This window comes from Homarus americanus, unplaced genomic scaffold, assembly GCF_018991925.1.
Source record: "Homarus americanus isolate GMGI-L3 unplaced genomic scaffold, GMGI_Hamer_2.0 scaffold38801, whole genome shotgun sequence".
Lineage (NCBI taxonomy): Eukaryota > Metazoa > Arthropoda > Malacostraca > Decapoda > Nephropidae > Homarus > Homarus americanus.
The window spans coordinates 26,711-40,769 of NW_024732537.1; the positions used below are offsets into that span (position 1 = coordinate 26,711).

Below are 14,059 nucleotides of genomic sequence, written 5' to 3' on the forward strand. Positions count from 1 at the left end.
TGAGATAGCACATCCCTCATAAGCAATAGGTAGGCATATATGAGATAGCACATCCCTCATAAGCAATAGGTAGGCATATAGAGGTAGCACATCCCTCATAAACAACAGGTAGGCCTATATGAGATAACATCCCTCATAAACAACAGGTAGGCCTATATGAGATAGCACATCCTCATAAGCAATAGGTAGGCATATGAGATAGCACATCCCTCATAAGCAATAGGTAGGCATATAGAGGTAGCATCCTCATAAAACAGGTAGGCCTATATGAGATAGCACATCCCTCATAAACAACAGGTAGGCTATATGAGATAGCACATCCCTCATAAGCAATAGGTAGGCATATAAGAGGTAGCACATCCCTCATAAACAACAGGTAGGCCTATATGAGATAGCACATGCCTCATAAGCAATAGGTAGGCCTATATGAGGTAGCACATCCCTCATAAGCAACAGGTAGGCATATAGTAGCACATCCTTCATAAGCAACAGGTAGGCATATAAGAGGTAGCATATCCCTCATAAACAACAGGTAGGCCTATATGAGGTAGCACATCCCTCATAAGCAACAGGTAGGCATATAAGATGTAGCACATCTCTAATAGACAGGTAGGCCTATAAGAGGTAGCACATCTCTCATAAACAACAGATAGGCCTATAAGAGGTAGCACATCCCTCGTAATCAATGCATGTATGAGAGCACATCCCCTATTCCTCATAACCTCCAAGATAAAAAAACACAAGTGATGTGCAACAGAGACACATCACCAGGCTTTTCAGTATCATCTCTACAGTTGAATGATTAGCAAAAAAGCATCTTCAATACTGTACAGTACCTCCATTTTTTCTTTTTATAAGCCAATTTCATTTATTAACTATTTCTTACCCCCACAAACATACAAACAAATGTCAGCACAATACAACTGACAGCTGCAGATGTAATGTATGTGTAATCTGTCAACTAAAGTCATTATGGCATATCACCAGCTGATAGGCAACATTCTGCACAAAATAAAGGTTACAAACACTAGCTTTGCCAAAAAATAACTTGTCATATATAACTCAGTATAATTACTTTTTTAAATATTAAATTCATTCATGAACATTGGCAATAAATCTATAAATCCATCATGACTGTATAAATCAAATCTGGATAGTATACAGGGGGTTATTTACATACAGAAAATATTCCAACATACAAATGACGCCAGCGGACGTGTAGAGAACTTTCTTGACAAAACCTCCTTTCTTGCGGCACCCCAACAACCAGGTGCCAGGCCTCCAATAGTGATGGCACCAGCACGAGGCAACATGTTCTCCTCATCTGTTATGTAGTCCACCGTCGCTGTTACGGAACCAACAACCACGTCAGTAAACAATAACATAAGGTAATTCTTTACATCCCTTATACATGTATGTAAAAAATATAATTATAAGTTGATGTAAGGCGTAGTATTATAGGTAATAAAAGCATACAGTAGAAGGTACGAATACATAAAGCAACAGTTAAATCTTAAAAGTATTGCAAAAGAGAGAACATTCCATTTAATAAGGAAAAGAAAGCGTTCACACTTTAAGTAAAAGTAATGAAACATTCTTATGTTAAGATGATAAAAGTGAAAAACATTAACTGCCACCACACTTTCCCCCTTGGATACAGCCAATAAATGCAAAGAGATCCTAAACAAACCGAGAAATCATAGAATTTACATTGTCAGTACTGTATACTGCTGCCCAATAACAGCACTATACAGTTTTCCTTTCCCTAAATAATGGTAAACTTCTTTGGCCACATCTACCCTGCCATTCTACACACTATAGTACAGTACGGTGGTCCCTTGGTTAGGCACAATCCGTTCTAGAAGGTTGCTCGTTAACCGAAAACTCGTTAACCGAAACCATTGTTTCAATGGGTTTTGGGGTAATTGGTTCCAGCTCACCGAAAATTGCCTAAATTCAACAAAAAGGTAAAAGTACACTTACTTTGGGTGTTGTATGAAGGCTCCTGGATGATGATGATGATGATGATGATGGGAATTAGAATGGGGTGGAGGAAAGGAAAGAGGCATTGGGGTGGAAGAGAAGTCACCCCATGGTGCCATTTCACCCATAAAATTTTAGTTCTCTTGGTGTAATTCAAGATTATTTTCTTTAAATCAACACTGCACTGCATTATATATTGTCAATATGTAATAAATTTCAAAATGACCAATAATTTGTTTGCAAACACAGAAAAACATTTAGTTGAAGAGTCTCAAGCAAGATGTTACCTCCACTGAAAAGACACAAAGACTGGAGGCTGTTTGGTGTGTTGACAGGCTGGATGGCGGCGAGATAAAACTAGCTCCTTACCTTCAATTATGTTCAATAATAGTTAAAATGACTAAAAAATTTAATATTAAACTTTTAAAATTATTGAATAGTATAAACTTCTTGATATTTACTGAAATATTAAGGAATTTACGCCCTAGAACCGATTACTGTATTGGCGGACTCATACTACAGCTGGTGGACCGCCAAGCAAGCTTCATGTTAGGTCAGTTTCGAAGAAACTCGTTAATCGAGGGATTGCTCGTTAACCAAAGTTAAGAATCTTATGGAAGGTAACTTGTTAACCGAAATCTTGTTAACCGGCGGCGCTTAACCGAGGGACCACTATACAGTATTTCCACGTTAACCTGACACACAAGCCACGCCCCTCTTCTACAGTATACTAATAGCCGATTGGTTCACAGAAAATTTAAACTAAATGCATTCACAACTGGAAAGAAGACCTGTTACTGTATTATCTAAAATAATGTTAAATATCTGAACTATCAAAATGCAAATGATTTCAAGGCATTAGTACTGTACTTCACAGTGGATGTTAGAAAATTGTAAATATTTATCATAAAATGTCGATATTCTGGCGTTTATATACGTGTAGTCCAGGAGGAGGTAAAATGCTCAGGGGAACCAATCAGCTATTTGTAGCTATAGACGGCTTATGGGCCAGGTTAGCATGGAAAGGGTATAGTCTCTTGCATATTTTAAAATTTACTCACACCATTTATTTCTTCTATTTACTCTACTCTGCTTTTCTGTATCATAAAAGTTTTCCTTACTAATGATAACTCCTATTCATTGTCAACTTTCTCTCCATAGCTTCTCTACATAATCTACAAATGACCTTCATACAGTATTTCCGTATTATGATCAATTTAATCTAAAAATTGCTAAGCAGAAGGTAGGTGAGGCCAATACCTAAAGTACTGTACAGGGCACCGGCTTGGACAATTTCATTTATCATCCGATTTCCCAGATTTTTATATACAGTATGTTATGCATATCTATACAGTATATCCAAGTTTCAAGCATTTTTTATTATTATTATTATTATTATTATAAAAAACCTAATTTTCAAGAAATTTAATTTTGAAATACCTCTGCCATCCCATGAAGAATTTTCTTGCAAATAATTTGTGTGATAGTTATCAACATAATTAACGATTTGTTGTAATTACACAATATAGTACTTTTTTTATATTTAGCAAAGTATTAATTTTTATTTTGTTTATACTACGTATATTCAACCTCTTCTAAACGTTTTTTTTATAACAAAAAAGTATGTCAAACAAATTCTTTGATTTCTTTGCCCTTTCAAATATGACCTTTTTTTTTTAAATTGGTTCATAAATAGTGAAGAAATTTATGAAAATGATGGGCGAGCAATGAATCATACATCTGACCGCTTCGACAGTCGAGGCTGACTTCCCTTTATTTGAATGCTAGCCCCACCTCCGTCCTCCCTCCCTCTCTCCACATCTCAGTAGCATACCAGAAAGATGCCAGAAAGAAGTAAGTTATCTTTTCTAGTTTATTTTCTATGAATATTTTACTGGAGATTGTTGTTAAGTATCAGAATGACCTTGAATACACACGAGGAGGGGGCGACTAACTGTCCATTTATTTGCCAAATCTCTGTAAATAACTTTGATATTATGGGAGTGGCTACTGGAAGGGCACAGAAAGCTCTTAAGATTTTTCTTTTTTTCTATTATCTTAAATATTTTTTTACCATCTCCCTTAAGTTGGTTTCCTTAAAGACAACACAACGTACAGTAGGTCAGTTAACCAAATTAATGATTACAGTAAAGTTTATGACCTACAACTATATTCTGTCTGTCAAATATCATTCTTTCCATTTTTTTGTGAAGTAAATAATGGGGAACAGAAACCTCAAAGAAAGAGGAAATAATCGGGGACAGAAGTTTAAGAGGTGTAAAAAATCGTGTAATGGCTAAACTTAAAAATAAATAAAAGTAAAAAATAAATAAATTAAATATATATATTGTATACAGGTATATATATTAAAAAGAGTAAAAAAAAAAATATATGGAAAAATGTACAAGTTGACACATTCACTGCCTCCATCACTGTTTACAGCTAATGGGCTTTAATAAATATTCAATTGCTACACTGACTCGGGCCTCAATTTTCTATATTCATACTTCACACAACATAACTAGACAGAAAAAAAAATGAAAATGCGTTAAGACCAGGAAGCATGATTCACACTACAGGTACTGCATGTACTGGACGAGCTCAGTTATGTGATACCATATCTGATAATACTGTACACATATCCCTTCAGCAACACAGGAGTTAAGTTAGTGAAAACCTCACGAAGACCAAAAATTGCAATGTTCACCTACGGGAAGATACAGGAAGCTAAAATTGCCAAAAAATTAAGAAAAACCCACTCCATAACACATTTACTTCCCACATATGCTCTTTATAGTTCTTGTCTTATAGTTTAATATTATATTCTCCATATTTGTAAGCCACATTAGAGTACAGTATTGTATTGCAATAATTTTTCACAACCCTTTGGTTAATACAAATAACAATTTCTGGCGGCTGGGCTGGTAGTCGGTCATGCAGTTAATAACCATGGCCTTGGCTTGAACTGCCGCCATACATGTTCACTTATCACACATACATACCCATGATCCTCGTTTTCTTGTTTTATTTTATATTTTCTTTATTTCTGAGCCCCCATTAGAGTATTGCAATGATTATTTGACAACTTTTATAGTTTCATTAAAAGCAACACTAATCACGGCAGCTAGGCTGGCAAGTCGGAGATGTAGTTATAGCTCACCACCTACACACACATTCACTTCTCACATACAGTCTGCGCGGAATATTAAATCGCGATAGGGCCGACGAACCAAGTTCTCGCAAAAATAAGATCATATGTTGTAAAGGCTGTCCTGGGATGCGAGATAATAAGCGCGGTTTGCTGGCAAGTGGTGACATTTGGCAACTGAGAACACGTCACAGCTTGTAGTCAGTGTGCCTCTGGCAACTGTGAGGAATTTTGTGCGGGTTCGCGCCATGTGGCCATCTTTGTCTAGTTTAAGGTGCATTAACCCGACATAGTGGCCATCAGAGATCAGGAGGGTTACTACAGAAGGCGATATTGCAGCAGTGATTGCATTGTACAAAGCGAACCATGTACTGAGAGAATTTCGGCTCAGACTGGTATGGCATTACTGGTTGATCAAAATCTTGTCAAACGTTCCGTGACCTTGGAAGGGCCCGAGTTACCAGTTCCATTACCTAAGTCTGGTAGGCCTAAATTATTGTCTTCATGGACACTTAAGGTTATTTCTCGACAAGTTCGGTCCAATCACTCACTCACAGCACGTGAAGTGAAAGAGAGAAACCCCTGTCTTTTGAGTCGAGTCACGTCTCGTTACGTTGAGTTCAACAAGCCCAGCACGATGACCTGGGATTTAAGAGCTTTCGTGCCCGCCGTAAACCTCTGTTGACAAAGAGACAGAAGGAAAATAGAGTGAAATTTTGCAAGAAATATGAAGTGTGGGATTTAGAGACATGAAAAAGTGTATTGTGGTCCGACGAGGCTACGTTTTTTGTGACTGGAAGTAGTGGTGGGAGGGTGTACCGCCCGCCCCACTCAGACGCACACCTCCCACAGTACACTGTAAAGACTGTTAAGCACCCTGCCTCGCTTATGGTTTGGGCTTCCTTTACGTATTATGGTGTTGGTGAACTAGTAATCCTCCCTAAGAACCAGATGATGAATCAGTACAACTATCTTGAACTGCTCAGTGATTTCTTACCTGAATCATTTGATAAAGCTAAGGCAAGCCTTTTCAGGCAGGACGGTGCCCCATGCCACACTGCTAAAAGTGTCATACAGTGGCTCAAAGACTGTTAGGTACCTTTCTTTAATGACTGGCCTGGCAGTAGTCCAGATCTTAACCCAATAGAAAATTTTTGGTCCATTGTTAAGCATTGTCTGCGCGACACTGACACATCATCAATCCCGAAGCTAGAGGCAGCCATCAAGGATACCTGCGCTAACTTGCCACCTGACCTCTTGCAAAACATTGCTGACAATGTTCCTCGAAGGCTATAAAAAACTGTCTGAAGCGCAGAGGAAACACTACAAAGTATTAATTGAAGTGGTAAGTGCTACTTGACTTTATTTATATAACATACTGTGGTCCCTCGGTTAACGAGCACAATCTGTTCCAGCAGGTTGCTCGTTAACCGAAAATCTCGTTAACCGAAACCATTGTTTCAATGGGTTTTTGGGTAATTGGTTCCAGCTCACCGAAAATTGCCTAAATTCAACAAAAAAGGTAGAAAAGTTCACTTACTTTGAGGTGTGTATGTAGAAGGCTCCTGGATGATGATGATGATGTGAATTTGAAGTGGGAGGTGGAGGAGGAGAAGGGAGAAGAGAAGGAAGTGGAGGTGGAGGAGAAGCATTTTACTGCTTCTCGGAAGGTGAGTCACCTTCCATGAAAATGTCAGGAACCTCTGGACTGACAGATTATCCACCATGAACATCCTCTCTCCTTCTTGAAGTGGAAGGCTGAGGGATAGCATCTTGTTCCCTCTGCCTTTTACTGAAGAAAGTGTCAATTGTGGTCTGTGGGGCATCTGTCCTCCTCACCATTAACTTATGTTTAAAGAAGGAGACCACTGAGTCCTCAACATGACACAAAGTTAGTTCAGTTTTTTCCACTTCTGGGTGCTTTGAAGCCAGTTCCCTGAACTTCTCCCAGTGGTAAATCACATCTTTCACTTGTTAAGCTGACATATGGTCATCACTTTCAATTTCCTCCTCTCCACTGTCAGCCTCTACCTGTAACATCTCATCCAGTTGCTTCAAGTCATCAGGAGTAAGTTCCTCCTCATGAGACATCACAGGTTCTTCCACATCCTCCTCCTCCTCCTCCACTTCAAGGCCCAATGACTGACCAATGGACACAATCTCCTGGTCCAACTCTGTTTCTTTCTCAAATCCCTCAAAATCATGGACTACTGTTGGCCACAGTGCTTTCCATGAAGAATTGAGGGATCTAGTGGAGACTTCTTGCCATGATGACACAATCAATTTTACAGCCTCCAGGATGTTGAATTGTGTCTTCCAGAAATGTTTCAGTGTTAGTTCAGGATCACTGGAAGTTGCCTGATGACACCTCCTAAACATTTTCTTCATGTACAACTTCTTGAAGTTGCTGATCACATTCTGGTCCAATGGCTGTATGATTGATGTCGTGTTTGGAGGCAAAAACAACACTTTCACAAAGTCAAATTGATACTCCAAATTTCTGGCAAGGTCAGGGTCATGACCAGAAGCATTATCCATGAGGAGAAGAGCCTTTAAAGGGAGTTTATTGGTGGTTAGGTAGCTCTTGACAGAAGGGCAAAACACATCAACAGCCCATTCATTAAAGAGCTGTCTTGTCACCCATGCCTTACGGTTAGACTTCCAATAAACTCCAAGCTTTGTTCTTACCACTTTCTGTTGCTTGAGCACCCTGGGGTTTTCAGAGTGGTAGACAAGCAAAAGCTTCAGTCGGAAATCCCCTGAAGCATTGGCACCAAGCAATAGAGTGAGACGGTCTTTCATGGGTTTATGCCCAGGTAAAGAGGCTTCATCTCTGGTGATGAATGTTCTTTTGGGCATCTTTTTCCAGAACAGCCCAGTTTCGTCCACATTGAACACTTGCTGTGGAAGATAATTTTCTTCTTCCACCAGTTCTTTAAATTCATCTAAAGACTTTGCTGCCCCTTCCTTATCAGCACTAGCAGCTTCACCATGTCTAACAACACTGAAAGTGTCACTTCTTTTCTTAAATTTTTCAAACCAGCCTTTGCTGGCCCGAAAATCTTCAAATTCTGTGCCTAAAGAACCAGGTTGATCTGTCTTTAAATGTTCGTAAATCCCCCTGGCTCTTTCACAAATGAATTCAGTAGAAACTGAATCACCTTTCATCTGTTATTCCCTAATCCAGATGATAAGTAACCTCTCAGTTTCTGCAATTAGGGATCTACTTTTAAACACTCTTGTAGACTTGTCTCTCACTTTCACTTCTTTAAATTTGTCTTTCTGTGCAAGAATTGTTGACACAGTTGATGTTGACATGCCATATTCTTTGCCTAGCGCATTTGTTCTAATGCCTTGTTCATGTATTTTTTTATGATTTCCTGCTTGGTTTGGATTGAAATCGCTTTTCTTGATCTCTTAGGCCCCATGCTGGATTCAAACAATGTCAACACGTGCTTTTTAAAGTTAAACTTGTTGTAAATAAAGAATATTTTCTTTAAAATAACACTGCACTGCGCTATATATTGTCAATATGTAAAATAAATTTCAAAATGCCCAATAATTTGCTTGGAAACACAGAAAAAAAGCATTTAGTTGAAGAGTCTCAAGCAAGATGTTACCTCCAGTGAAAACAGAGAGAGACTAACGCCTGTTTGCTGTGTTAAGAGGCTGGATGCCGTGCATTAAACTAGTCACTTTACCTTCAATTATGTTCAATAATTGTTAAAATGACTAAAAAATTTAATATTAAACTTTTAACATTATTGAATAGTATAAACTTCTTGATATTTACTAAAATAGTAAGGAATTTAAGCCCTAGAACCGATTAATGTATTGGCAGACTAATACTACAGCTGGTTGGCCGCCCAGTTAACTGAATTTAAGAATTTTATGGGAGGTAACTTGTTAACCGAAATCTCGTTAACCGAGGCGCTCGTTAACTGAGGGACCACTGTAATCGTAAATATCAATATTTTTTCAGCACACGATCTCACATTCCGCGCAGACTTTATACACACCCATGCTCTTCATTTTTCTTATTTTAGAGTATGATATTACAGTTTGTTTATTTCTAAGCCACATCATTTTTATAGAGTAAAATAGTTGTTAAAGAAGTCCATTTTTCTGAAACGTGTGCCAGGAGTCAGCTGGCTGACATGCCAATCAGCTGTGACCTGCGAGTAATGGTAATACATGTTGCCATTGTTACATATAATGAAACTATAAGAGTTGTGGAAAAATAATTTCAATACAGTTGTACCCCACTTAACGCGGTCAATAAAACCCAGAGGGTACCGTGTTAAGTTAAACCGCGCTAAGTGAACAACAGAACATATGGGATTAATTCCAATAGAAACTGGCCCATCCCCAAACTCCACTTTTTCCGACACAATACCTACAGTCTACGCGGAAGGTTAAGGCACACCATGGGGAAAAAATAAAAAAATCATGTTAAGGCAATAAAAAAATGAAAATAACACTCACCCACCCCTCTTAGTATTTTGTTGTGTTTCCCTTGCTCTTCAGCACCTCTTTCAGTCGTTGTGGAACACTGTCTGCAAGGTTTTGCAGGTGCTGTGGGGTGAAATTGGCCCACAGTTGCTTAATTGCTGTGGTGAGCTTGGGGACGGACAAGGTGTCGAGGTCACGTAGGCGACGTTTCATGAGCCCCCAAAGGTTCTCAATAGGGTTGATGTCGGGGGAATTGCCAGGCCAGCCCTTAAAATATGAAACCTGGCAATCCTCCAACCACTGAGTAACCGACTTGGCTGTGTGGCAGGGAGCACCGTCCTGCATGAACACGACAGCGCGTGTTTTCTCAAACGAGTCAGGCAGAAGGTCACAAAAGCTCGAGGTACACACCCTGGTTAACTTTAATGTTTTTTTCAAGCACAACCAACTCACCAACACCGTAATAAGTGAAACAACCCCATACCATCACTGAATCAAGATGCTTGACCGTCTTGACGGTGTACCTGGGGTCGAGCGGGTCAGAGTCTGGCCGGCGGTACACCCTATCGTGACCACAACCACTCACTGTAAACGTGGCTTCATCACTCCACAGGACGTTCCTCCAATCCTGAAGGGACCAGACACTGTACTTCTTCGCAAAAGTGATCCTCTTCTTCTTCTGGGCAGCAGTCAGCAGGGGCTTACGGCGTGGTCGGTAGGCGCGATAACCGAGATCGTCATGAAGAAGCTGCTGCACCGACCTTAAGAAGACTTGACCAAAGAGTCCGGGGTTAGCTTGCTTTAATTCCTGGGCCATGAGCTTAGGATTAGCATTAACTTGCCTAGCAATCACCTTCCTGGTTCTAGGAGACGTAAGCCGTGGTCGCCCAGACCTGGGTTTAGGGGTAGGCAACTCTTCCTGGCTGTTTGCCTCAAACCCCGAGATGAATCGGTACACTGACCGGCGGCACACACCGGTTAATTCAACTATTTCAGTAACTTTATGATTAGCCTTGTATAAACCAATCACCTGTGCAATATCCTCATGCTTAGTAACTCTCTTGGACATCTTAAAGACCCAGAAATCACACGATAAAGCACTGTAACTCAGGCGTAAAATCACGGCACGTGGCGCTCACATGGGTACAATAACCTCCACCCACGCAACCTAAACAAAGACTGAGCAGTTCCTGCTATGTGACAGCTGTCGCCTACGGGTTCCAGATGCCGTTAGAATTGTGACTAAATATTTCTGATCAAAATTTATCCCTATCTTGAGGGTAAAACGATTTGTGCTAAAAGTGAAGTCACAGCCCAATTTGTGCCTTAACCTTCCGCGTAGACTGTATGTTCTAGTAAAAAATAACATCTTAATTTTATGATGGTACATGCACACAATTAATACTTAAGAGAAATAGAGAAATACAGTCGCCAAGTTAATGTCCATTCAAATAATGGACTCAACTCCCTCCCCCTCTTCTCACACAACACTGCTGGCTCTTCCCTCTCTGAGAAATTTTTTGGGGAAAACCACTAAATTTTAATAAATAATACCTCAAACTAAAGTTAGGATAATACAATTGACATTGCTGGATTCCTTGTAAGACCAGGAATATTTTGAATACAAATGTCATATATTTTGCACAAAAAATAACATATTTACTCAGAGTAAACTTTATATCTAAAATTTGTATGTCTAATGCAAAATCTATGATGTTTATATTCAAAATGATCACCAAATTGTAAGAATTCCAGCAATGTAAATTATATTCTGGCCGGGTAATTTGTATGAATTTTATGAGCTAAAACAAATATCTTCAGTTAATAAAAAAAAAAAAAAATTCTTCACAACACTATCTGTCAATCAAAGTACCCCAACTTGCCTTCCCCCCTCTTCCAACCGTGCGGTCAGTCCCAACCCTCCCCCCCACCCCCCACCAATCCTCCCTTCAAGAGATGTTGGGTGAAAAACTAAATTTTAACATTTAGTATTAAATAATACCTCAGATTAAAGTTAGGATAATATAATTGACATTGCTGGATTCCTTGTAAGACCAGGAATATTTTGAATATAAATGTCATATATTTTGCACAAAAGATAACATATTTACTCAAGAGTAAACATTACATCTAAAATTTGTATGTCTAATGCAAAATCTATGATGTTTATATTCAAAATGATCATCAAATTATAAGAATTCCAGCAATGTAAATTATATTCTGACCGGGTAATTTGTATGAATTTTATGAGCTAAAACAAATATCTTCAGTTAATAAAAAAAAATAAAAATATTCTTCACGCTGTAACAGATGGTCAATCGGTCCCTCCCTCCCTCCCCCCCACCCCCCACCAACCGTCCCACCAGATGTGTGGGAAAACCAGAATATTTACCTTTTTATTAATAAATAATACCTCAAACTAAAGTTAGGATAATATAATTGACATTGCTGGATTCCTTGTAAGACCAGGAATATTTTGAATATAAATGTCATATATTTTGCACAAAAGATAACATATTTACTCAAGAGTAAACATTACATCTAAAATTTGTATGTCTAATGCAAAATCTATGATGTTTATATTCAAAATGATCATCAAATTATAAGAATTCCAGCAATGTAAATTATATTCTGGCCGGGTAATTTGTATGAATTTTATGAGCTAAAACAGGCAGTCAGGCAGGGTGGCGGGTGGGGCAAATCTAAAAATAGCGTCTCGAGCCGGACACTCACCGCGTATATGTGGAAAAAATCCGTGTTAAGTGAAAGTTCAGCTCTGGCGAGGCACCGCGTATATGATAAAACGCGTTAAGTGAAACCGCGTTAGGCGGGGCAATACTGTATATAGGTTAGTTAAGCGGAAGTAATGTCAGTAGGGTAATTAATATAATGTTTACATTTTGGCTAATCATGATAGGATACGTCAGTATTTGGCGGTAGAGAGGTGACGTCAGTGACCAGCTGGTACTCGTAGTCAGTCTAGGCACAACTGTCTTAAGTTAAGTGTGTTTTGGGAATTGGCATTTAACTATTGCGATTCGTTTTGCTTGATGTTGATTTTGTGTGATCTTGTTGGACTTTCAGTCCTTACTTAGCCACTTCCAAACATCTTATCTTATTATTATTATTGTTATTTATTTTATTTTATGGACATATGTGGTGGTGGGAATAAGTTAATAAATGTTCATATTTTATTGACTTGTTTGGGTTTTTACCTGTTAACTTGACCTTTGTTGGGAGAACTTGGGGTTAAGAATATAATAATAAATACTGATATATTCGAAAGACTTAAATGATTTGTTTTCATGTAACGATCTACTCTAGGGCAGTAACACCATATACTGTATACCTTTTAACTGTTCTCAGCTCGCTTCACTTTACTTCCCACAGATGCACACAGAAAATGGCAGCAAATTTCAGTGAGGTGCTTACGGAGTCTTTTGCACTTGAAATGTCAGAATTACAAGCTGACAATGAGACAAGGGTGAATTTTGATGCCTATGGTGACATAGCAAATTTTGGGATTATTTTATCAGAGACATTCAGCAGTTAAAAATCAAGCAATCAACGTTCTGGTATACAGTCAACCCTCGCTTTACGCAGTCCCACTTTAAGCGTTTCCACGTTTACGCGGTACCCTGCCGAACACGGAATGCTCACTTTCTGCGGTGCGTGTACCCCTTTACGCGGAGAGCGGCTGGCGGTCCTCTCGTGCCGCGCCATTTTTGGATCCAAACCTCCCGCCATCTCTCCCGCCCTCCGCCATGTTGTGTAAGCGGCGCGAGTAGGTTGCGCAGTGTATGTCTTTGTTGCGTTATCGGTGACGTCATATGACGTAGCGGACTGTGATTGGGCAAAGCATCCTTACCTCCCTCCCTGCTAGTTGTGATTGGTTTAATGTAGTGCTATGACGTGCCCGCCGCGGGAACGTTCAAGCCCCTTGACCTATCGCGTCAGTTACACTCCTCCCGGCTACACCGTGTATATCGGTATCCATTGTTCCATAAGAATGGCTTCCACCGGACCACCACCACAAAGAAACCTTGCATTACTTGGACCCAGCCACCCTAAGCCAAAGAAGACACGACGTTCCTTAAGCTACGAAATCAAATATAAGATCATACAAGAGTTGGAGAAAGGAACAAGACAGGTTGATCTCGCGCGCCAGCATGGTGTTAACGAATCAACTATCAGGACAATTAAGAAGGATGCAGCCAAAATAAAGGAGCACATGAACATCACAAAGTCTACAGGTGCTTCTATGATCAAGTATTTCCAAAACCAGGTGCTTCTCAAGACGGAAAAATTACTTGTGAGCTACTTGGTGCGTTAAGCGCGACGGAACATGGCAGTGGACACGCGCTCAGTTAAGGGGTACGCACGTGAACTGTATGCTGCAGTGTCACGAAAGATGGGAATTACAGAGCCCAAACCCTTTAATGCTTCCTCTGGGTGGTTACAGAGGTTTAAGAAGAG

At 39.5% G+C, this 14,059-nt stretch overlaps 1 protein-coding gene across 1 annotated transcript in view; it reads right to left on the bottom strand.

Annotated features, from left to right (window-relative positions):
* Positions 1-14,059, bottom strand: part of LOC121868891 (MICOS complex subunit MIC27-like) — a 54,968-nt gene that overhangs the window by 20,985 nt on the left and 19,924 nt on the right. The window contains exon 5 of the mRNA XM_042369890.1: positions 1,200-1,345. Coding sequence (XP_042225824.1) covers positions 1,200-1,345 — 146 coding nt within the window. The remainder of the gene's footprint in view (positions 1-1,199; positions 1,346-14,059) is intronic.